The 26,017-nt window shown below is 41.7% G+C and overlaps 1 protein-coding gene across 27 annotated transcripts in view; it reads right to left on the minus strand.

The window, feature by feature from the left end:
• Positions 1 to 8,013: 8,013 nt before the first annotated feature.
• Positions 8,014 to 26,017, minus strand: part of LOC139537721 (disks large homolog 2) — a 337,098-nt gene continuing 319,094 nt past the window's right edge. For 18 of the 27 annotated variants that reach the window (XM_071339347.1, XM_071339348.1, XM_071339356.1 and 15 more), the window contains 7 exons: positions 24,044 to 24,143; positions 19,732 to 19,782; positions 19,234 to 19,335; positions 11,728 to 11,900; positions 9,928 to 10,040; positions 9,437 to 9,528; positions 8,014 to 8,900 (listed from right to left, as the gene is read on the minus strand). In XM_071339347.1, the coding sequence (XP_071195448.1) occupies positions 8,794 to 8,900; positions 9,437 to 9,528; positions 9,928 to 10,040; positions 11,728 to 11,900; positions 19,234 to 19,335; positions 19,732 to 19,782; positions 24,044 to 24,143 (738 nt within the window). In that variant the 3' untranslated portion in view covers positions 8,014 to 8,793. Of the gene's footprint in view, positions 8,901 to 9,436; positions 9,529 to 9,927; positions 10,041 to 11,727; positions 11,901 to 19,233; positions 19,336 to 19,731; positions 19,783 to 23,501; positions 23,548 to 24,043; positions 24,950 to 26,017 lie in introns of those variants that run through there. The other 9 variants (XM_071339368.1, XM_071339369.1, XM_071339346.1 and 6 more) reach the window with 5 other exon arrangements.

Raw genomic sequence — 26,017 nt, forward strand, 5'->3', positions numbered from 1 at the left:
CATTTTCTGGAATTTTACAAGCTGATTAAAGGCACAGTCAACTTAGTGTATGTAAACTTCTGACCCACTGGAATTGTGATACAGTGAATTATCAGTGAAATAATCTGTCTGTAAACAATTGTTGGAAAAATTACTTGTGTCATGCACAAAGTAGATGTCCTAACCGACTTGCCAAGACTATAGTTTGTTAACAAGACATTTATGGAGTGTTTGAAAAACTAGTTTGAATGACTCCAACCTAAGTGTATGTAAACTTCCGACTTCAACTGTATCATATTAATTTCAGTGTCCCGGATTTACTTTTACTTTTACTACTACACAACATTATTGCACAAAGTGAGTCCATGCAACTTATTATGTGACTTGTTAAGCACATTTCTAGTCCTGAACTTATTTAGGCTTGCCATAACAAAGGGGTTGACTACTGATTGACTCAAGACATTTCAGCTTTTCATTTTTTATTAATTAGTAACAAATTTCAGTTACTCAAAATCTCAATTTAATCTATTTTAAATTCAGGCTGTTATATAAAATGTTGAGCAAGTCAAGGCGTGTGAATACTCTCTGAAGTACCGTTAGCCGGAGGCCAGTGTAATATGATTTTGCCGGACTTGGGAAGAGCTCGGCCCGCATGAAGCCCCCGAGTCCGAGTCCATGCCGAGTCCTCTGAATTAAAGTGACTATGCATAGATAATAAACAGAGAGTAGCAGCAGTGTAAAAGAGAGGGTGGGGGGGGACAATGCAAATTATCTGGGTAGCCATTTGATTAGCTGTTCAGGAGTTTTATGGCTTGGGGGTAGAAGCTGTTAAGAAGCCTTTTGGACCTAGACTTGGCGCTCCGGTACCGCTTGCCGTGCAGTAGCAGAGATAACAGTTTATGACTAGGGTGGCTGGCGTCTTTGACAATTTTTTGTGCCTTCCTCTGACACCGCCTGGTATAGAGGTCCTGGATGGCAGGAAGCTTGGCCCCAGTGATGTACTGGGCTGTTCACACTCTGTAGTGTCTTGCGGTCGGAGGCCGAGCAGTTGCCATACCAGGCAGTGATGCAACCAGTCAGGGTGCTCTCGATGGTGCAGCTGTAAAACCTTTTGACGATCTGAGGACCCATGCCAAATCTTTTCAGTCTCCTGAGGGGGAATAGGCTTTGTCGTGCCCTATTTACGACTGTCTTGGTGTGTAATAGTGTAGTGCGGACAAAAATAAATAAAAGTTGGTGAAGCAACAGCTGTGCTGGAATGCAAACAATATTGGTGTCAGTTCTGATGGTATGGAGCGGGAAGATGAGGGTCAAGGACCGGAATGGTCGGTAGTGGAAAGACATAGGAAGAAGAGAGATCATGATACAGAAAGCAGTGGAGCGTTTAGTAAAGAAAGTATAAAGAGGGCCAAGGTAGGAAGCAAGAGTTGGAAAGTGGTGATAGTGTTTGATGAGACCACATGGCCACATTTACACCCTATCTGACTAACTAATGCAGTAGAGAAAGAGATAGGTATAGTAGCTCGGTTTATTGGAAATGGTAGATTGCTCATATTCTGTGTTAGCCAAGAGAAGATTTTGAAAATGGAAAAGCTTAATGGGAAGAAGATTAAAACGCCATGTCCCTGGTGCTTATGCTAGATTGGGGGGAGTCATCATCGGGGTCCCAATATCTATGTCTATAGATTATATCAATGGAAATGTGAATGGAGGAAGAGTGATTGAGGCCAAAAGGTTGATCAGTAGGAAAGAAGGTCAAAGAAGTGAAAGTCTATCAGTGCTGCTGAAGTTTGAGAAGGTTAGGCCTGGGAAAGTACACATAGGATTCCTTAGTTTCAATGTCAGAGAATTTGTCCCGTCCCCATTGCGGTGTTTTAAATGCAAAAGAATGGGACACGTAGCTGTTCAATGTAAAGGAAAGAAAAGATATGCCAAGTGTGGAGGGGAACATGATTACGGTGAATGTGGGAGCAATGTGAAAGTTACAGTATGTGTTGACAGTGCAGCATTTGGTGTCAGGTGCATAGAGAAGCTCAGAGTTATAGAATGAGTCATGATGTATCGTATGCAGAGGCTGTAAGACAGATTGGTGAAGTTACAGTGTGGCATGATGGCGCTTCCATGGCTGCTCCTGTATTTAGTGGACCTAATGTCGGGGCTGGTGTTTCTGATGGTCCTGGCATGGTTTGGAGGCCCGTTCAGAAATCCTGTGCTCATGGATGTGCGGTATCAAAGGACACTTTGACACTTTGATAATGAATAAAGATGACTTCATAGCTTTTAAGGTTATCAATACGACTCGGGTTGTGGAAAGCAGTAATTGCAGGTTGAAGGTGTTTGTGGAGACGGCTATAAAAATAAAGAATCTCTATCGCAGAAATATATTGGATAAAACACTGTTTCGGCATCACTGTGCCTTCTTCAGGGTAATGTAATGAACGCTTGAACCAGGTTATGTAGACAAGCAGTGCAATTAGTGCAACCAATGACAATAGTGAGGGTGTGTCATAATTCTTAAATTGATTAGAATTGAGTGAAACTGTTAAGACAATAGTTTACAGCATATTGAATATATTAGGCTATTGTTATCATATGGAAACATAATTAGATATTGTACATAATATTAAAATCAACATACATTGATTAATTTAATTTCACATATATTTAATTGTTTCCAATTTCATTATGCATAATAAGCCTCATCAACAGGGGGAACATATTGGGTGTGCGCTGATAAGCTGTAGAAAGAATGTGTTCATAAGAAGGGCCTGAGATCAAAGTCAATATTCAGACCACTAGGGGTCAATGTTTTTAGACAGGATATCCAGTAGGCCTCCCTCTGTAGTAGTAAGATCTCCATGTTACCTCCTCTCCTTGGCAACATGCTCAGTGCCTGTGTATTTGAGGAGAGAGGACGGTTGGCTTCAACAAAGTGAGCTGCTACTGGATAGTCAGTGTTCTTACACCAGATTGAGCTGCAGTGTTCAGCAATGCTTTGTTTTAATGGTCTTTTAATTTGTCCTATGTGTAGGGTTTCCCGCATGAACAGGTGATGAGATAGATTACTCCCTTTGTCTTGCATGAGATGATAATCCTAACAGGGATTTTTCAACCTCTATGTGGGTGTCTGAAGAAGGATGTTTGTGTAGTGCTATTGGACTGTGAGCATTAAATGGTTGTCAAGAGTGTCTGAATGGGCTCATGTGGAGATGTCAAAAGAGATATTGGGGGGAACAGATGTTACTGTTGAAATGGTTGTTGACATCCTGAACAATCCTAAGGCTGGAGTGTTTCAACATGATATAGGTATAGTTTAATAGGGTTGGGGAGGGGTTTTGGGGGAGGGTGTGGTAGAAGTTAGTAGGGATTTATTTTGTTTTAGTACATTTTTTCATGGTAGTACAGAATTGGGAAGATCATGATTGATCGTACATTCCAGCACAGTAGGTGGCGGCATGCACTTAAACGATTGTTTGAGGACCCCAGTATATCATAGAAGAAGTGCATGTCAGAGCAGAAACTATACCATGAAGTCCAAGGAACTGGCTGTAGATCACTGAGATAAAGTTGTGATGCGGCATATATCTGGGGAAGAGCACAGTGGGAATTAAAGCATCATTGGGAAATGAAAAAAATATGGAACTAACACAGACTGTTTTCAATTTGTCATTTTGGGGTTTTGTGTGTAGCTGGCTGAGGAAAAACAATATATTTAATCCATTTTGAATTCATACTGTAACTACAAAATGTGGAATAAGTGAAGGGGTATGAATACTTGTAAGTGAAGACACTTGTACAAGAACTTGTTTAAAATGTTAAAACAACATCTTTATCAATTTCCTATATCAGCCCATATTAATTTGCAAAATACTGTTTTTCAAATGTGAGTTCACACATATTTCTCAAACTGAGACAAAAGTTTTCATTTTATGTTACTGTACCAGCCAACTTTGCAATACTGTTACCTAGGGTTCGATTCAAACCTTATTGGGGAAGTTCAGCTTAATAGCGCATTTGAAATTTTAAAGGTATTTCAGATTGACCCGACATATGCAGCGTTTACCATGTATGTAGTCTCCGCTAATGCAGGAACATTGCCTTTAAATGTATATTGTGCCATAGCGCAGATCTTCAGTGTTACGGATTAAATCGAATCCCCACTGTATGCAAACACTTTCTGTGAGCCACCGGTGCTGATGGCTCACCAAACTAAATGGTAAACAATGTATCAATTAATGTCTCAATATGTTGTCATCCAATGTATATAAAGATAATGTATAACAACAATTTGTAACATTAAAGATATTGGGGGCATACTTGCGAACATAAGCAACCATTTACATTTAAACCGTTTCTCCAGCTCAATGCGTATCAGTCAATTAAAATTGTTGATTTACTTGCACATGGCATAAAGCTAAATTCTAGCTGGTCCCATCAGATAACATGGCACTTGTTAGGCATGCTAACCTCACCAGGTGGCAGTGTTTATATCCTGGAACAAGTTTTGCATCAGCCAATTAAAATCGTTCACGTAGTTTGACGTGTTCCAACACTTATTCATGGAAGCGTCCTTAACACATCTCAGTCCAACAGCACGTTCTGATCATCAAAGCAACTATCACATGTATTTGACTGACTGGTCAAATTGCTCTCTGTGTAAAGTGCCTAGTCCACGTAATTGTCGAAGATTGTGTCAAGGGTTCAAATCTCACCTAGGTTTTTTCCCCCGCCTTTGAAATGCAGATTTTCATGTAACGTGTTAGTGTGTTGAAAATGGACGTAGCCTATAGCCAACAGCTTGAAAATTAGGATTTAAGAATTAATTTAATAAGAAACTACCTCTTTCTTCAGCCTTACTGCAAATTACCTATTAATAATATTGCAAAGGCTATACTACATGGGAGTGTACATCACAGGAGGTTGGTGGCACCTTCATTTGGGAGGACGGACGTGTGGTAATTGCTGGAGCGGAATGAGTGGAATGGTATCAAATACATCAAACACATGGTTTCCGTGTGTTTGAAGACATTTAATTTGCTCCATTCCATCCAATATTATGAGCCGTTCTCCCATCAGCAGCTTGCACTGGTGAACACCCAGGCCTACAACGTTTTATATGCATTTGTATAATCATCTACTTTGTCACATATGTGTTATTTGGTGCAAGGGGTATGGAATTGAGATCTTAGCTATATGTAGCCTTGGTTCCAGGCCAGTGAGGTGAAAGCCTGGGGGAGCCTACCCATAAAGTGATTACGCCCTCTGCTGGCGAGGAGACATTATTATAGGCTATCATTAGTATATCCGGCTACCCGGATAAAGCACTAAATAAACTTCAGTTAGTGCTAAACACGTCTGCTAGAATCTTGACTAGAACCATAACATTTGATCATATTACTCCAGTACTAGCCTCTCTACACTGGCTTCCTGTTAAGGCAAGGGCTGATTTTAAGGTTTTACTGCTAACCTACAAAGCATTACATGGGCTTGCTCCTATCTATCTTTCCAATTTGGTCCTGCCGTACATACCTACACATACGCTACGGTCACAAGACGCAGGCCTCCTAAATGTCCTTAGAATTTCTGAGCAAACAGCTGGAGGCAGGGCTTTCTCCAATAGAGCTCAATTTTTATGGAATGGTCTGCCTGCCCATGTGAGAGACGCAGACTCGGTCTCAACCTTTAAGTCTTTATTGAAGACTCATCTCTTCAGTTGGTCCTATGATTGAGTGTAGTCTGGCCCAGGAGTGTGAAGGTGAATGGAAAGGCACTGGAGCAACGAACCACCTAGGAGAGGTGCGTCACTTGAGTGGGTTGAGTCACTGACGTGATCTTCCTGTCTGGGTTGGCGCCCACCTTGGGTTGTGCCGTGGCGGTGATCTTAGTGGGCTATACTCGGCCTTGTCTCAGGATGGTAAGTTGGTGGTTGAAGATATCCCTCTAGTGGTGTGGGGTTATATCCTGCCTGTTTGGCCCTGTCTGGGGGTATCGTCGGATGGGGCCACAGTGTCTCCCGATCCCTCCTGTCTCAGTCTCCAGTATTTATGCTGCAGTAGTTTATGTGTCGGGGGGCTAGGGTCAGTCTGTTATATCTGGAGTGTTTCTGTCTTATCCGGTGTCCTGTGTGAATTTAAGTATGCTCTCTCTAATTCTCTCTTTCTTTCTTTCTTTCTTTCTTTTTCTCGGCGGAGGACCTGAGCCCTAGGACCATGCCTCAGGACTACCTGGCCTGATGATTCCTTGCTGTCCCCTGTCCACCTGGCCGTGCTGCTGCTCCAGTTTCAACTGTTCTGACTGCGGCTACGGAACCCTGACCTGTTCACTGGACGTGCTACCTGTCCCAGGCCTGCTGTTTTCAACTCTCTAGAGACAGCAGGAGCGGTAGAGATACTCTGAATGATCGGCTATGAAAAGCCAACTGACATTTACTCCTGAGGTGCTGACCTGTTGCACCCTCAACAACCACTGTGATTATTATTATTTGACCTTGCTGGTCATCTATGAACATTTGAACATCTTGGCCTTGTTCTGTTATTATCTCCACCCGGCACAGCCAGAAGAGGACTGGCCACCCCTCATAGCCTGGATCCTCTCTAGGTTTCTTCCTAGGTTTTGGCCTTTCTAGGGAGTTTTTCCTAGCCACCGTGCTTCTACACCTGCATTGCTTGCTGTTTGGGGTTTTAGGCTGGGTTTCTGTACAGCACTTTGTGACATCAGCTGATGTAAGAAGGGCTTTATAAATACATTTGATTTGATATTCACTAATGATAGCCTGGTGGAGCCTACCCATAGAGTGATTACGCCCTCTGCTGGCGAGGAGACATTAGTATAGGCTATCATTAGTATATTCATATGTAGGCTTCACTTACATGTAGGCCTACAACATGTTATAGGATATGCATTACTATATTCATCCACTTCATCACATGTGAGAAACTATGGTTAAAGTGCACTCAATTTCGAGTTAACCACTTTTGCATGGTGCCACCTTTGAGCGATGACAATAACAATATCCTGCATGACTTCTATTTGACAAATCCGTAAGGCTCTTTGTTTTTTTACAACATATGATAAACTTACAACATGGACTTCATCTTTTTTTTCCTTAAAAGCTCATGGAAATGTGTGAAACAGATACACAAAAACGTGGGATTTTGTAATATTTTCGAAAACTTAAATGTTGTCTAATGTTAGTAGTAGCTAGTAGCCTAGTCAATGATGCATCAATGCAATATTGGCACAAGATATTTTAGTCTTTTAAGATCTTTAATAGGCTGATGTGTCTAAGCTTGGTAATGGAAAAAGCTGACAGTTAAGAAAATTCTTAAGCCCTTAGAAGTCCTCTCCACCACTCCTAAACTAAGCTCTGTTAGGGGCATATTGTCATTTCAGCATTCACTAAATAAAATAAGATTGATAAACGTCAATCAAACGTCAATCAAACGTTTATACTATTCGATATTTATACTTTATACTAATCCTTTTAATTTACTTTAATTGTAACCGATATACAAGACTATAGTTCTTTAAATAATTGAACGGACACATGCGCCTCCATTCATCAAAATCCCAAAATGTGTTTCATGAATGAAAAGAAAGTAACAAAGCACATTGCATTTGGTTATAGGCCTACTGTAATTCATTATGATACTTACTTTTCATTTGTAAAACTTCACTTCAGACACTTTCCAGCTGCTGCACTAGGCCACTGGGAATTCAAATGTTGGGAAGTTTGTGGCAAACGTGTGCAAAGTGAGAATATGCCCCTTCACAAATGATTAAGTTTGTGAATTACTTTCAGAAAATGTATTACACTTATGGGAAAAATGACAGAATTCTAATAAGAATTGCTCCTAAGTGGCAAAGTTATCATTAGGCTGCTTTGTGAATATACGGATTAAGACTTTAGGCTCACCACAGTGCATTACTTACTATTAGTCCTCAAAGGACTTGGGACCTGTAGTTTTCCATTTACTCTCAAATAACAACCCCATCATCTCTAAATCTACCACACACTATGTTAAACAATTAAGATCAGATTTTTTATTTATTTTTTAATCAAAGTTATATATCTTCATAATAAATACTTTGTGCTGTTGTGCCCTCTATCAATATAAATAGCAAAATATAATGTCACATTTCCTACACCTAAATGTAGATTTACCCATTAATTATTCATTCTAATCAAAGCATCTTAACAATAATTGTATTTTTTAAGAAATAATCCGCACAACAACAAAAAACAATACAGTTGAGGAGAATTCTTATTCAAAGAAAACATTTTCAAACAAATCTAGATTCATAAAAGAATAAGAACGTAAAAATAGGCGGATTACGATGAACTGTGTCCAAGGGCCATAGATGCTAAAGTCACACAAAATGTCAACTACTGATGTGAGGTTAGTGTCGGAGGACACAAAGTGCTAGCTGTTGCGTGGAGAGAAGCAAAAGAAGCTGATATTATTTCCTTCCCCTCCTTCATTGGCGTGGCGATCTTCGAATATTCATATGAAATTCCACGCAGTGTCGACGTGAACACATGCCCTTGTTTATTAAATTTCCTTAGCATTTTTTAAAATAAAAACATGAAATATACAAACAGTCAATGTTTTTAGGCCAAAAATGTTTCTTAAACGTTGTGGTGTACATTCAGGAACATTCATATTGAAAGTGGGAGAAAAAAAAACTATAAGAAAAAAATAATATTAATTGGCTATAATTATGAACAATATAAATTACCATTACAGTTGAACATATGTTACAAAGTATGTTGGGAATCTAGCAGTCCAATATCCCTGCCAAAGTGGTGTGTTCTCATAATTTCTCTTTTGATGGGATCCAGATGTAGGGTCCTGAATGCTCCTCTACCACCATTTTGCAGTGGTTATAAATGTCTTCTAAGGTGTCTCCTTGAACAAGTGCTGCAAAACAAGGGGATACATTCAGTACAGGCAGATCTAACCAATTATAAATCATTTTCTAATATAAATATTTTGATAATAATAAATTGCACCCATAGAACACATTGTGGTCCCACAGGTTAAGGTTGAAAAAGTCACTGCAAAAGATTAAAACATTCTGCTAACACCTGCTCTTTTGGTTTTTTACTACCGTGGCTTAGTTCTAAAAGTTCCTAACCATACAGCAAATGAGGGTGTAATTTGTCACCATAAAAGGTGAATGAAGGGCATTATCCAGGCAGGCTTGTAATGCTCATTCACATATGCAGAATTACAGTATGGATCTGTTTTATCATTGAAATGATGAACATTAATAATGATCATAATTCCCATCTAATTGTAGAATCTCCATGTAGGCCAATTTTTTTGTAATCCACAGAGGCTTGAGAAATGAGGCCCCAGAACTGTATACATTAACAAGGGTTGAGACTACAACTTTCATATCTCTTTTGTCTAAAAAGAGGAACATTGTGCATCTTTACTCATGGATATTGTACCTGTGAAAAACTCGCCAAACTCCTGCTCCAACTTCATGGCACGGTCAAATGTCTTCCTGGCCTGCTCTTCTGTTAATCGCTTATTCATCTCCCTGGGAACAAAGGTTTGTTGTGAGGCATCAGACACCGTGGTGAGGTTTCCCGGACACAGATTATGCCTAGTCCTGGACTAAAAAGCAAGCTCAATGCAGAATCTCCATTGAAAATCTAGGATTAGGCTTAAATCTGTGTCAGGGAAACCGGTCCCAAAGGTTTTAATCTCTGCAACTACATTTCCACATGTATGGACTATGAATTAAGTTAATTAAGTTAATGTGGTATTTGTCAATTCAACTCCCATTTCCACTTAATTGCCTGATTTACCCCCTCCCACTTAAATGTGTATTCTGCACTCAATTTAATGATGTCAGCTCCTTCCCCTGTATTGCATATCCGTAATAAACACATCTGCTATGTAATATTTTCATGAGTTAGGATATGAGAGAACTCACATTAATGAATCAATGGACCTAGGCTTTATAAAGATGGCAATGGGATAGAGTTGTGCTACTTGTAGTCGTTTTATGGCATTCCCTGACACGTCCAGTATACAGTGTTTACCCTGCTGACAGAGGAAAGAGACAGTTTATACACGTACATACTCTATACAGTATACACTGAGTGTACAAAACATTAGGAACATCTTCCTAATATTGAGTTGCACCCCCTTTTGCCCTCAGAACAGCTCCCTTTATCTACACTGATTTGAAGAGTAGCTGCTACTTTTGCAACAGCTAATGGGGATCCTAATAAAATACCAAATTCGTCAGGACAAGGTGTCGAAAGCATTGCAAAGGGATATTGGTCCATGTTGACTCCAATGCTTCCCACAGTTGTGTAAATTTGGCTGGATGTCCTTTGGGTGGTGGCCTATTCTTGATACACACGGTGAAATGTTGAGCGTGAAAAACCCAGCAGCGTTGCAGTTCTTGACACAAACCGGTGCGCATACCATACCCCGTTCAAAGGCACTTTTTGTCATGCCCATTCACCTTCTGTATGGTACATACACAATCCATGTCTGAACTGTCTCAAGGCTTAAAAATCCTTCTTTAACCTGTCTCCTCCCCTTTATATACACTGATTTGAAGTGGATTTAACCAGTGACATCAATAAGGGATCATAGCTTTCACCTGGATTCACCTGGTCAGTCTATGTCATGGAAAGAGAAGGTAACCTTAATGTTTTGTACACTCAGTGTATATCATTGAATTTACATAATGTCCTTGATTGAGTCAAATAACTGTTTCTGACATAATACTTTATTAGAAGAGGTATATAACACATACAAAGGAATAGATATGCTTGGAGACCATGGTTGTCCTTTTAGTTATTTGTCCTTTTAGTTATTCATCCAATAAGACACACAGACCCACATTTTAAAATTCTGAAATTGGTCTATAAAATAAAAATATTGGTATGATCTTTTTGTGTGGTTACATCACACACAAAAACAAATTTTGTCTGGATTAAATATAGATCAACACAATGCTACAACCACAGAGTTAAATGGAACCTGAATAGTGTTAAATATGGAAGTGTATTTTCGACCAGCAGAATTTATTTTTAGTTAATGCATAGGGGTCGATATGTATTAAGGTAGTAGTAGGGTTAAGGTTAGGCTAAGGAATTAGGAATTAGGTTAGATATAGTTTCAGTGTGGCCTCCTGAGTGACTCAGCGGTCTAAGGCACTGCATCGCTGACCCCGGTCGCCAGTTGAACAGTGTTTCCTCCGACACATTGGTGCGGCTGGCTTCTGGGTTAAGCTGGCGGGTGTTAAGGAGCGCAGTTAGGCGGGTCATGTTTTGAAGGACGCATGACTCCACCTTCGCCTCTCCCGAGCCCGTTGGGGAGTTCCAGCGATGAGACAAGATCGTAAAATACAACAACAACAAAACGTTTCAGTGAAGTTAATTAAGGAAATGGTTATGCCTTGATCACACTGATAGCACTTTTGCGCAAAAGTTCAACAGTCACCTTACGCTACCATTTCTGTCAAGTCGTCGACGCATACAGTTTGACGCATACGTTCGATAAATTCCGAGTATGCACCACACAGAACATCTCCATTGGAAATGAATGTACTTCTGGTGTACCAAAATGCAATAACATTGTCGGTGTGATCGAGGCATTAGGAAAAGCCATAAAAGTTAACATTGGATTAGCGCACTGCCGCCTGCCACCATTAATTTTCTGCCTGTCGAAAACACACTGCCTAAATACAGTATATCTCAATGACAGTGACACTCACCCTCTCAGCCACATATTTGACCGACTGAACACTGGTTCCATATAGATTGTCGTTGTACTGGCCCGCCTCAATGAACTTGTGCTCTTGGATGTCCTGCTCCATCTGCTCTCTGGACATTACAAAATGGTAGTCCCGCCCATCGACCTCGTAGTCCCTCCTCGACCGAGTGGTATCTTTGGTGCAAGAGGAGAAGACAATAAGGTAAAATAATACAGAAAGTACAATGTAAAGGGAGGAAACTGTTTAACTGAATGTGCAACTTTTTGATAAGCGAGTTATAGAGGGCGTATAGAGGGCGTATAGTGATCGGTTTAACAACTTAGAAGTATCTCAGAAGGCACTACATCCCACACTTCGAACACACCGATAGAGTCCTTGCACAAAATAGTACGCAGCATCATCTGGATATGTGTGCAACAAAAGTTCAACATTCACCTTACGCTACCATTTCTGTCAAGCCGTCTACGCATACAGTTTGACGCATACGTTCGATAAATCCAACATACGCACCACACAGAATGCACTGCAACTGCCTCTGCAACGCAATGCTGCAAGTCAAATGCAGCGTTTCATTGGAAATGAATGTAATTCTGGTGTACCAAAATGCAATGACGCTGTCGGTGTGATCGAAGCGTAAAACCTTTTATTTACATTATAGTTACATAAGCAGGAACAGTGTGACTACAGTATAGATACTGTACATAAACACAACTATTATACCTGTTTGTGTAAACAAACTCTAATTAATTATGCACTGAAAATGTTTCAAAATACCATGATAGTGTTTTGAAAGCATAAAAAGTAGTGCAGCTAAGCTAAGATCTGGTGTTTGCAGGGTGATTTGAATGTAAACCCAGTCTAACTGTTACTGATACTGTAAATGTGCATTTTGTTCAATATTACTTTTGGTATATGTGTTACGGTAAATGTGTAAAATAGGGAAATCTAAAGATTCTCCATCGCACTGTTAAAAAATGTGTAGATTACAAGTGAGAAGGGAAATCTACCCATTCCCCACAATGAATCTGTAGATCTCCTGGTAACTATGTATAGAGAGGCATTTTGACTATTTTTAAATGTCAATACTACAATTTCTACTCTAAGTCCATTTTCAATCTACTACTTACAACAGTGTGGAACATATTCTACTTCCTTTCACTACATTGTATTAACCAATAACTTAGTTACACTACATTCTGTATACCAGCAACTAAGGGGCTCACTTACCTGGCTGCCCTGAACAGTTAGCCGCTTTACATGGTTTTAAAAATAGATGGAATAAAAAGATAAATAAATTAAAACAAACCAAATCAAAACAATGACGATCAAAATAAAATTAGACAGTAAAACATACATAAAAAGTAGACAGTTCTTTGAAATATACAATAGTATGAAATACTATCGTTATACTGAAAAACTGTTTTTAAAAGGGCATATAACTCAAACAATTGTTTGTAAATATTCCTCATTATAAACTGGGTGGTTCGAGCCCTGAATGCTGATTGGCTGACAGCCATGGTATGTCAGACCGTATACCACGGGTATAACAAAACATGTATTTTTACTGCTCTAATTATGTTGATAACCAGTTTATAATAGCAATAAGGCACCTCGGGGGTTTGTGGTATATGGCCAATATACCACAGCTAAAGTTCTGTGTCCAGGCACTCCACGATGCGTTGTTCCTAAGAACAACCCTTAGTTGTGGTATATTGGCCATATACCACACCCCTCGTGCCTTATTGTTTAATTATACCATGGCATTGTTGAATACTCCTTTCTGATTGACTTGAAGGGCATTCTAGAGCTACTTCAGTGGATGTTGAACACATTTCTTCCAGCAAATGAATACATTTCTAGTGGCAAATGTGTTAAATTATAGGCATGGTATAAAAGGGATAATCAACTTGAGGCTCTATGCGTTCTCTGGAAAATAATGCAACTCTGTGGAAGGTCAGTTCCACGACGCGCTACACACCTTCCACGTTGTTCATTATTTTCCATAGAATGCATAGCCCCTCGTTGATTATCCCTTACTTAGTCCACTTTTAATACTGTCCCAAAAATCCACGTTTTCAAGATTATTTTCATTACATTACGTTCAGTCTCCTGATTACCAAAATCAGACAGGAGCAAAAACTCTCATGAGGATCCAAACATTTTCCAGGAATGAATCATAGGCCTGCTATGAGGCTTGTATGTGCAAAATAATTGGATTGTGAGACCATACTAATGGTGTACCAATGAGAAATGTATGAAAAATGGTTTTAGAGTAAAATGCCAGAAGCACTCTACTGTCCATGAACCTTTGAACTTAGTAGTATGGTCACACTACAGTAGAGATACTATACATAAACAGTATCTGTGTCACGATCGTCTTTAGGTGAAAGAGAGGACCAAAGCGCAGCGTGATATAGATACATCTTCTATTTATTTGAGAAGATGAAACGAACACGAACACTAAAAACAACAAACGACCGTGAAGCTACAAACGAAAGTGCAGACACAAGCTACTAACGTCAAACATAGACAATTACCCACAACCTACCTAATGCCTATGGCTGCCTTAAATATGGCTCCCAATCAGAGACAACGATAGACAGCTGTCTCTGATTGAGAACCAATCCAGGCAACCATAGACATACATAAACACCTACACTGAACACAACCCCATGAACTCTACAAAACCCCTATACAATACAAACACCCTAGACTAGACAAAAACACACAAACATCCCCCATGTCACACCCTGACCTAACTGAAATAATAAAGAAAACAAAGATAACTAAGGCCAGGGCGTGACAGTACCCCCCCCCCCCCCCCAAAGGTGCGGACTCTGGCCGCAAAACCTGACACAGAAGTGGAGGGTCCGGGTGGGCCTTCTTACGGTGGCGGCTCGGGTGCGGGACGTGGACCCCACTCCACCATAGTCAAAACCCGCTTTGGTGGCGCCTCTGGAGCGGCGACCCTTTCAGCGAGTCCCAGACTGAAGACCATCCTAGAGGGCGCCACTGGACGGAGGGGCGGCTCCGGACTGAGGGGCGGCTCCGGACTGAGGGGCGGCTCCGGACTGAGGGGCGGCTCTGGCAGCTCCCGACTGGCGGGCGGGTCTGGCAGCTCCCGGCTGGCGGGCGGCTCTGGCAGCTCCCGGCTGGCGGGCGGCTCTGGCAGATCCCGGCTGGCGGGCGGCTCTGGCAGATCCCGGCTGGCGGGCGGCTCTGGCAGATCCCGGCTGGCGGGCGGCTCTGGCAGATTCCGACTGCCGGGCGGCTCTGGCTGCTCCCGACTGGCGGGCGGCTCTGGCTGCTCCCGACTGGCGGGCGGCTCTGGCTGCTCCCGACTGGCGGGCGGCTCTGGCTGCTCCCGACTGGCGGGCGGCTCTGGCTGCTCCCGACTGGCGGGCGGCTCTGGCGGCTCCCGACTGGCGGGCGGCTCTAGCGGCTCCCGACTGGCGGACGGCTCTAGCGGCTCCCGACTGGCGGACGGCTCTAGCGGCTCCCGACTGGCGGACGGCTCTGAAGGCTCAGGACAGACGGGCGGCTTTGAAGGCTCAGGACAGACGGGCGGCTTTGAAGGCTCAGGACAGACGGGCAGCTCAGACGGCGCTTGGCAGACGGGCAGTGCAGGCGACGCTGGGCAGACGGACAGCGCAGACGGAGCTGGGCAGACGGCAGACTCTGGCCGGCTGAGGCGCACAGTAGGCCTGGTGCGTGGTGCCGGAACTGGTGGTACCGGGCTAAGGACACGCACCTCAAGGCTAGTGCGGGGAGCAGCAACAGGACGCACAGGGCTCTGGAGACGCACAGGAGGCTTGGTGCGTGGTGCCGGAACTGGTGGTACCGGGCTGGAGACACGCACCATAGGGCGAGTGCGTGGAGGAGGAACAGGGCTCTGGAGACGCACTGGAAGCCTGGTGCGTGGTGTTGGCACTGGTGGTACTGGGCTGGGGCGGGGAGGTGGCGCCGGATATACCGGACTGTGCAGGCGTACTGGCTCCCTTGAGCACCGAGCCTGCCCAACCTTACCTGGTTGAATGCTCCCCGTAGCCCGACCAGTGCGGGGAGGTGGAATGACCCGCACTGGGCTGTGTTGGCGAACCGGGGACACCATGCGTAAGGCTGGTGCCATGTATGCCGGCCCGAGGAGACGCACTGGAGACCAGACGCGTTGAGCCGGCTTCATGGGACCTGGCTCAATGCCCAATCTAGCCCGGCCGATACGAGGAGCTGGAATGTACCGCACCGGGCTATGCACACGTACAGGAGACACCGTGCGCTCTACCGCATAACACGGTGTCTGCCCCCCCCCCCCCCCCCCCAAGACATTTTTGGGCTTGACTCTCAGGCATCCAGCCTCGCTTCCGTGCTGCCTCCTCTCGGCTTTAGCTGCCTCCAGCTCTTCACGAGGGCGGCGATATTCTCCCGGTTGTGCCCAAGGTCCCTTACCGTCCAGTATTTCTTCCCAAGTCCATGAATCCTGTGTTTGCTGCTCCTGCTGCTGCTTATCACGCTGCTTGGTCCTGGTATGGTGGGTAATTCTGTCACGATCGTAGGTGAAAGAGAGGACCAAGGCGCAGCGTGATATAGATACATCTTCTATTTATTTGAGAAGATGAAACGAACACTAATACAAACTAAACAAAAACAACAAACGACCGTGAAGCTACAAACGAAAGTGCAGACACAAGCTACTAACGTCAAACATAGACAATTACCCACAACCTACCTAATGCCTATGGCTGCCTTAAATATGGCTCCCAATCAGAGACAACGATAGACAGCTGTCTCTGATTGAGAACCAATCCAGGCAACCATAGACATACATAAACACCTACACTGAACACAACCCCATGAACTCTACAAAACCCCCTATACAATACAAACACCCTAGACTAGACAAAAACACACAAACATCCCCCATGTCACACCCTGACCTAACTAAAATAATAAAGAAAACAAAGATAACTAAGGCCAGGGCGTGACAATCTGGTCTACAGCCAAAACTCCAAATCCTGTTATATGTAAAACAAAATCCACATTTATTTGGATTTGTTGCCATAGCTTTTGTTGGATTTTGCCTTTCTCAGTTGGCCATAAAAATAAAAATAAACTTCCATTGATTATTACCTAGCTGTGGCTAAAGGTAGCTGAAGTTTATAGTAATTTTTTCAAGAAAAACCAAACGATGGATTACAGTTTCTCCTGGTCTATAGACTACTTTCAGCATGAGGAGACATTTAACGTCAAATTCTAAAATCCTGAACTTCCCCTTTAATAGTTCAATAGAATTGCACATGTGAATAGCAGGGTATAATAAAATCCTACATTATTATTGTCATCAACAAATCATCTCTGGATAATTTAACCAAGTATGTATAATACAAATCAAAGAACCCAACAAAACATGTAAGGGGGAAATTAATAGCTTTTTGGTGAGAAATTAGGAAAAATAATGAATCAAACACTATAACAACATAGCAAATGACAGAGATGGGTATAAAATAGAACTACAATGGTATATTGGCAGCACAGTGGAATGTATTAGGGAGAGCTAATCACAAGGGCACATGATCACACAATGTATTCTTGATGCAGCAACTGTGTCCACCCTGACACAGCCTGGTAGACTGGGGCCATATGCCAGCAGCATACCACCCTGCATACCACTGCTGGCTTGCTTCTGAAGCTAAGCAGGGTTGGTCCTGGTCAGTCCCTGGATGGGAGACCAGGTGCTGCTGGAAGTGGTGTTGGAGGGCCAGTAGGAGGCACTCTTTCCTCTGGTCTAAACAAAGATCCCAATGCCCCAGGGCAGTGATTGGGGACACTGCTCTGTGTAGGGTGCCGTCTTTCGGATGGGACGTTAAACGGGTGTCCTGACTCTCTGAGGTCATTAAAGATCCCATGGCACTTATCGTAAGAGTAGGGGTGTTAACCCTGGTGTCCTGGCTAAATTCCCAATCTGGCCCTCAACCATCACGGTCACCTAATAATCCCCAGTTTACAATTGGCTCATTCATCCCCCTCCTCTCCCCTGTAACTATTCCCCAGGTCGTTGCTGCAAATGAGAACGTGTTCTCAGTCAACTTACCTGGTAAAATAACGGTAAAAAAAAAAAAAAAAAAATGTATCCAGCGTCTCAGAGTATAAGGGCTGATCTAGGATCAGGGGCCAGATTCACAAAACACTACTTACGAAAAAAAAAAAAAAAAAGAAGTCCATAAGATATTTCGTAAGTGCAATTCCTCAAAATGTTCTTAGGAATTCATAGTTTTCTGAAGAAATTCGTAAATATCTTTCCTAAGAACTATCTTCTTATGTGGCATTGACATTAGCGACATGCTTGAAACCAATAAATAAGCTTATGTGACAGGGATGATAGGATTTGGCCCACTATAATAAAGTTTTAATATTTCCATTTTATTACATTTATTCATCTGCTTTATGTCTCGAGAATTTTTGTTGTTGTTGTTGTTGGCTCGCAAACCCTTTATACACAAAAAACAAACTTTTTCACACATTATAGCCATCAGACTAGCTATATCAAAACAAAAATGGATAACCAAGGAAAGCGCAAAAAAAACATCAGCAAACAAGAGCTTGAAGGGATGGTGAAGGAAATAGCAGCCAGGAAAAGGTTGCTGTTGGGGAGACTCGAAAAACTGCAGGGTCACTGCAGAGACCAAAAGAGAGGATGGCGAGAGTGCCCAAGTCTGTCTCTACCGTCGGGGGTATAGCAAGGGACAGTGGTCCGACATCAAGTCGGCTGCTAAGAAGGGAGTTGAGAGAAGCAGGGAGTTGAAGCAGCCGGGAGGGGGGGGGAGGGGTAGCAACCATTCATGTGGACCAGCTGGAGGAGAAGGTTTTGGCCATGATAGGAGAGGCGGTGGTAGAGGGACTGCGTGACCGGTAAGATAGCTAGCTAGCTAACGCATAACGACATTAGCCAACATAGTTAACAACATTAACGTTAGCTAAGTTAGCCAAGTTCTTCTTGGCAAATTAACGAGCTAACGCTAGCTATTTAATACTTCTAGAGTATTGTTAATTATTATTGTTAATTTAAATGTCCGCTAGTCAACTGTGTCTGTGGCAGTGGCGCAAGAAAACATTCCTGTTTACAAAAGTATCCAGTTGTCACAAGACAAGGGTTTAGCTGTCCTAAAGTTGACTACATTTTCAAGAAGATCCTAAAACATTATTTTCAGGAATCCCATTTCTTCTTAATTATTTTCTTAGGAAGAAACTTACGAACATTTCCAATAACTTTATTGAGGAATAGCAACTTTGCTTAACTTTCTTCATAAGTCTATACTTAAGGAGAAAATGGCAGTTAAGAAGAAATGTATTCCAAAGAAGGTTTTGTGAATCTGGGCCCAGGGTCCCCCTGTCCATGAAATCTTATCAATTTTGATCTAAGAGGCAAAACTGATCCTAAATCAGCGCTCCTACTCTGAGAAGCGTTATACATACGGCTACTGGTCTCCTTGTGATGGTAGAGGGACTTACGTGGCACGCAGGAGCCAAATTTGTCAGGGAATTCGGATATCAGGTCGTCGTTGATTCTGTCTTTCATTGGTCCAAGGATTATGACGGGTCTGGCGTAATTAACTGTAAGATAAAATGTGTCAATCGACTAATTTACAGACATAATAGGTTATAACTGTGCACTGAGCGTTAGTCTCCACAGTAAATGTGGGCAAGCAATTTCACTACAACACCCACGCTATATCTGAGCAAGCCAATACGTACTAGTGCCAGAGAGGTTTCCATGTCTAGAGACTCAACAAGCGATTACTTCCTGTAAATAACTAGTACGGAAGAACTTTCCAGAATCTTCCTCAGGAAGTAATCAATTGTTTTGTCTCGTTTTTAAAACCTCTGTGGTGCTTGTGCACACTGGCGTGCATGGATATAGCGTGACAATGTGCAAGCAGCTAATGTTTCACTGACTGAAATAGTGCATTATCAAGGACCACTCTGGTAAAAGATTGGAAGAGTACTCACTCTCTTGTCGAATGACAGGCTCATAGGAGAGAATCATGTCCTCTTGACTCCCTGGTGACATAAAACAGTTACTAAAATAGTTACTATAAAACAGAAAAGTTACTAAAACGGACATTACATGCATGTTCATGCTTATTCTCTTGACCAAGTGTCCCAAGACAGGAGAAATGTCAATCTGGATGAATATAAAAGTGATTAAAAGCATTCAATGAAAACGCTCAATGTAAATTGTGCCATACAAAAAAAGGGATTGAGACTGATTGTGGCCGAAGAGTAGTGACACAAAACCCAACAGAAGGCAAGAAAGTTTATACTGCTTTCGAAGTGAATTGTGACTGTCTAGTGCACTATGCAAACAGCCTTTTCAAGTATCCGTATAATCCCAAACAAACACAAACACCGAGGTTATTTTCCCTCGCCTGCAGTAATGACCAGTGGATGCGTTTTCATTTAGAGTTTGGGTTGGGAGATGTGTCAAGTTATATTGCTTCATTGTACTATTTGGTCGATACATTTGAATATTATGAGGGCAAATAATTTTCTCTTGTCAAAAGATTGTCAATATAGGCCTAATTTAATTTAGGTCATGACTGTAGCTCTCGGGAGGATGATCACATTGTGTGCTTGTCTCAAAACCTTCCCATTCTCTTTGCCAGGATTAATTTAACCTTCTACTATAACACAATATTTGTCCTGCTTTAGTTTCAACGCTTCAGCATAACACCTATAAAATCTATATGAAGTGTTATCTGGCAACTCACAGTAAAGGTACAGCTGTATCTAATTGGTTCTGCTTTTAGAGTGCATGCTAAGTAGATTTGTATTTTATAGATTTTTTTACTCCAGATACAAACAACAATTTATGGATGCACACAAATAATGGCTACATCTCATCTGGCCAGACCCGCATGTTCACACCCCCATCCCTAGTGGCTGCATTATGGTTTGCCACTTGGCCTTAAATTGTACCAATTTGGTTTTCCTCGGTCGCCCATGCAATTGCAATAATAAATCATTAGATTTTTCCATTGTGTTAATGATGGCGGATTGATTGATTTCCAATTTTTTTGTATAAATTGATTGGTTAGTATGTGCAAGAAAGTACCAACATGATTTTATTCTGTATCTATTTGTATTCTGATCCAAGGATAGGGATTAAACACAGCAAGATAATAGTTATATAAAAAAAAGGAGAAAGCTAACTGTACAAAAGATGGGTGTCCATTAATGTTGCAGTAAAACAAAACCTTTAACCCTTTACACTCATGGGATTTGGCTCATGGATAGGGCTAAATTTAAATGTTTCTTACAGAATTCCATATGAAAAGCATATGCATAACCATGGTATCAATGGAGAAGTAACCGTTTGAATAACAGGAAAATGTGTGCACAGTTCCTAAGCAATTTCAATACACTTATGACTCAAAGAATCTTCAACTCTAAGGTACTTTTCTGAGCTCTCCTATCTGTGCCGTTGAGGAACTAGAGCAAGCACACTTGTAGTTGTTTCATCCCCATCACACAATTACTGTTGTTGTTTACGCAATCTAAAAACGGTCCATTTTATAAATCACAATCTCGGTCAGGTGTGCTTGTTCTATTACCAACATGACTAGCTAAGTTATAAGTTAGGCTTTCACAAGGCAATTCAGAAAAACAGATTGTAATTTTGGTGCGCATAGAAAGGAGTCATGAGTGCATTCAAGTGCGTGTGCCACAGCAAATGTTCTTCTCAATAAACAGAACAACCCAGGTTATGATGCCATGTCATCTTGTAACTGTATATCAAACATAGTGATCATAAACGTTGACACTGTATATGACATGAGATTTATGATTTGGAGATGTGAAGTGCACATGTTTGGCTTGCTTGTATGACATCAAAGCGGTATTTATTATTATCCTCAATGTCTCACCTTTCAAAATACATCGAGTGATCTTCATTTACAGCATTTTCCTCACTCAACAAAACATTTTCAAAAGTTGCCCAATTAGCGGGAGGGATGGGAGCAACTTCTTGTTGCGCTGTGCTCAAGTTCAGAACAGCTGTCAGTCAAAACCCATACAGCCTTGTGAAAGCACAGAGCCAGAGCTCTGATGTCATGTATAGCATATTACTGTACAGCCACCACGTTCCAATTTAGGTGCTTATTAGCAGGGGTTGGAACCGGTTCAGGGAACAGAACCGAAAACCTTTTAAATTTGGGGGGGGGACAGAAACGGAACCGGGAACGAAAGTGATCCATACTGTTCCGGAATGGAACCGTTATTTTAAAAGGATGGGAACAGGATAATAACGTTATTTTACGTTCCAGGCATTTTTATTCTAGTCCCACAAAAAAACGTAACAAAGTGCCTATGTAAAGCCCTCACTCTATCACTTATAAATCTATTACAGTGTCTGCCTGCATGCTGACATTTTTTTTGCCCGTGTGTGTATGCGTGTTTAGGCTACCTGCCCCTCCCCCCTCAGAAACATAGGCTACTGTACTGATGTTTTAATGAAATAGCTAAAGAAGAACGGATTAAGTTTTTCAATGCTATGTAGGTAAGGATACTATAGCCCTAGTTATCACATTTCGGTTGGATTTATTAACTACAAAAAGCTAAGACGTGTTTTTAATTCAGGTGCCGCTCTGCACACACAAACTTGTTTGCTAGCTAGCTCAAGCTTGTTAGCTAGCTAGCTCAAAGGACATTCAAAGTTCCTCCATAGAAGCCACTCCTCTTAGGTATAATTCTGTGGACCTAATTCAGATAATACATGTCATAACAAGATGCCCAGAGCTTTAAGCCTCCTCTTCAACCATCACTTGCTCTCTCCCCACCCGCCAAATTTCAGTCGCATCTTGCGCCATAGGCTACACTTGCCTTTCCATCACGCATGTGAACAACTAGCTTGCCTGCTGTATTCGCACTGATTGGTGAAGTAATTTAATGAGCTAAATGTAAAAAACGGTTGATTTCATAGGTTAAAAAAGGAACAGAATGGAACGATATAAACCGGTACTTTTTGGGGATTTGAACCGGTTCAGAATTTTATTTTGCTGGTTGGAACAGTGAAACAGAACAAAAACAAATGGTGGTTCTGTTCATAATTTTGGTTCCAACCCCTGCTTATTAGTGCCCAAATATGCAATTTTGAACCAGTATATGGGTACGAGTGTAAAGGGCTAAAAGACTACCGTAGCTAGCAAGAAATGGGAGGCAAGAGCACCTTTCCCTTCCACCTTGCACCTCATATTTTCATGGGATTCAACAATGCATCAAAATAGAGGAAGATCATGGATCATAGATTACAGCGAACATTCAAAATGTACTATGTGAAATAATTAAAAGGGACAAATATACACAGCATTGACAGTACAAACACCTCAGCATGCTGGCCTAAAAATAGGTGATCACATTCAGCTGCCCAAGAGTACACCCAAACAGCTGTGTCTGTTATAGAAAGAGACTATGAACAGACTAGTTACATGATAAAAACACAAAATGTATTTCCAGACAACTCAAACACTTTTTTTATGTCTTTCTTTTTTGTGACTTGCAAACAATGTCAGAGTTAGGATGGGAGGTGACAGAAATCAAGACAACCAGGACCCAAACTGAGAGGTCATACTGAAGCATGCAAACAGGCTATCAAAATGAGTCAATAAGGGAACAAAAAAATAAAGAGGGAAGAAACAAACACAAAGTCAAAAGAGAAATGTGTTGGGGGGAGGGGAGTGTTGCTTGACTGTACAGACAGGACCATTCCTCAACCAACTTACTCAGCGTCTTCGTCCCATACCCGTCGTCACCTATTCCTGGGATGTCCTACATGGCCGTCCCAAGAGAGCAAAGACAAGGAGACAGGGCAGGGATAGCCAGAAAGGTGGAAGGAAGAGGTAAGTGGCATTAAAGAGGGGAAGCTGTGAAATCCTGAAAGGCAAGATTAGTTAGCCGAGCTCAGATCATCTGTCTCAGTTCAGACACAAGACGACCAGCCTGAACCGGTCATAACCAGTCATAAACTGTATAAAAAAAATATATTAAAAGTCATATCAGATAACGGGGGACTATTGGACCACTTTGTGATAGATGATGGCCGGGGTAGTTTTTGAGGAACCACAGTGTTGATCCTGATCTGAGCACCCAGACACCATCACTGCACCAGAGCCAACAGAGAGAGAAAAAAGAAAGAAAGATAGGAGGGGGACCTCCATGAAAACCCTATCCCTGCACACGTCTCCACAACCTATATGTCACCTATATGTACCTGTGTCGGTGTGTGTACCTGTGTCAGTGTGTGTGTGTGTTCAAGCCTACTTACGTTCTGAATCACTGCCATCCTGCTCACCCAACTCCTTGTTCTTGTAGAATGGGAACTTTCGTGTAAAGATGAAGTTGTTTTTACGCTTGTCATTGAATGACTGTGGAGGAAAGAAAGCATGGGGTGGGGCAAACAGGGAGCTCTAATTGTTGTCATATTCATGCTGACAAACCAACTAGCTGCAATATGTGGGACATGAAGAAATTATGGCATGGTCACCAGAAATGGACTACAGGACTGACATCACATTACTGACATTACACTAGATGATTCATCCATCAGAGCAGGGTTGAATTATAACCTAATCATATATAAATATGTTGCTTTAGCTAATACAAATTATCATGAATTAATCACGACATTTCACAAATCTCTCATTTAGTTTTACAAATGTGATTTGTAATAGGCTGTTCGATGATAACACTGTCAAAATGACTCAATGTGTGATAGAGAAGAACTACACAGTAATAATTTGCCATCATTTACTTCATGTGCACAATTGCACCCAAGACATTCTAAAACACTTGAAAATAAAATGAAATAACAGAACACGTGTCAAACACACAGATAAATGCTGATATGTGGTATGCCATGCAGCAAAGACGTTAACAGAATCATGCTATGACATTAGGAACATGGCTGTGACACAAATGATGTCCAACAATCATGCAGGTTAGAACTTCAGGAGGTGGAGGGATGAGATCCCATGCCATGGCTGAAAGGAATCAGGTCATTGTTGCCTAAAACTATATATTTAGATAGGCTTGTGAAGATATAAAATCCTAAATTAACAAACATATAAAGAATTATGATACGAAGGGGTCAGATTGATCATATGTTGTGTGTGTTAAATTACAAACAAACAAAATTAAAGGAGAGCAGTTGTGCATAGCGCTGTTTGAGAAGCTAGGAGGCGGCGTGGAGGAGAAAGAAGGAATTGCAGTTGTGATGTTTATTTGTGACGAATACTCATTTACATGCATGTGCTTCATAAATCCGATTCTAAAGGTATAATCGTTAAACCAGCAATGATCACCGAAACTGGTTCAATACCAGCCTTAACTACGTACACTTCTGTTCAAAAGTTTGGGGTCACTTAGAAATGTCCTTGTTTTTGAAAGAAAAGCAAAAAAAATGTGTCCATTAAAATAACATCAAATTGATCAGAAATACAGTGTAGACATTGTTAATGTTGTAAATGACTATTGTAGCTGGAAACGGCAGATTTTTTAATGGAATATCTACGTAAGCGTACAGAGGCCCATTATCAGCAACCATCACTCCTGTGTTCCAATGGCATGTTGTGTTAGCTAATCCGAGTTTATCATTTTAAAAGGTCAATTGATCATTAGAAAACCCTTTTGCAATTATGTTAGCACAGCTGAAAACTGTTGTGCTTATTAAAGAAGCAATAAAACTGGCCTTCTTTAGACTAGTTGAGTATCTTGAGCATCAGCATTTGTGGGTTTGATTACAGGCTCAAAATGGCCAGAAACAAAGAATAAACTCATCAGTCTATTCTTGTTCTGAGAAATGAAGGCTATTCAATTTGAGAAATTGGCAAGAAACTGAAGACGTCGTACAACGCTGTGTACTACTCACTTCACAGAACAGCGCAAACTGGCACTAACCAGAATACAAAGAGGAGTGGGAGGCCCCGGTGCACAATGGCGCAAGAGGACAAGTACATTAGTGTCTAGTTTGAGAAACAGACGCTTTACAAGTCCTGAATGGGCAGCTTCATTAAATAGTACCCGCAAAACACCAGTCTTAACATCAACAGTGAAGAGGCGACTCCGGGATGCTGGCCTTCTAGGCGGAGTTCCTCTGTCCAGTGTCTGTGTTCTTTTGCCCATCTTAATCTTTTCTTTTTATTGGCCAGTCTGAGATATGGCTTTTTCTTTGAATATCTGCCTAGAAGGCCAGCATCCCGGAGTCGCCTCTTCACTGTTGACGTTGAGACTGGTGTTTGCG

Source organism: Salvelinus alpinus, chromosome 13 (assembly GCF_045679555.1).
Source record: "Salvelinus alpinus chromosome 13, SLU_Salpinus.1, whole genome shotgun sequence".
Classification (NCBI taxonomy): domain Eukaryota; kingdom Metazoa; phylum Chordata; class Actinopteri; order Salmoniformes; family Salmonidae; genus Salvelinus; species Salvelinus alpinus.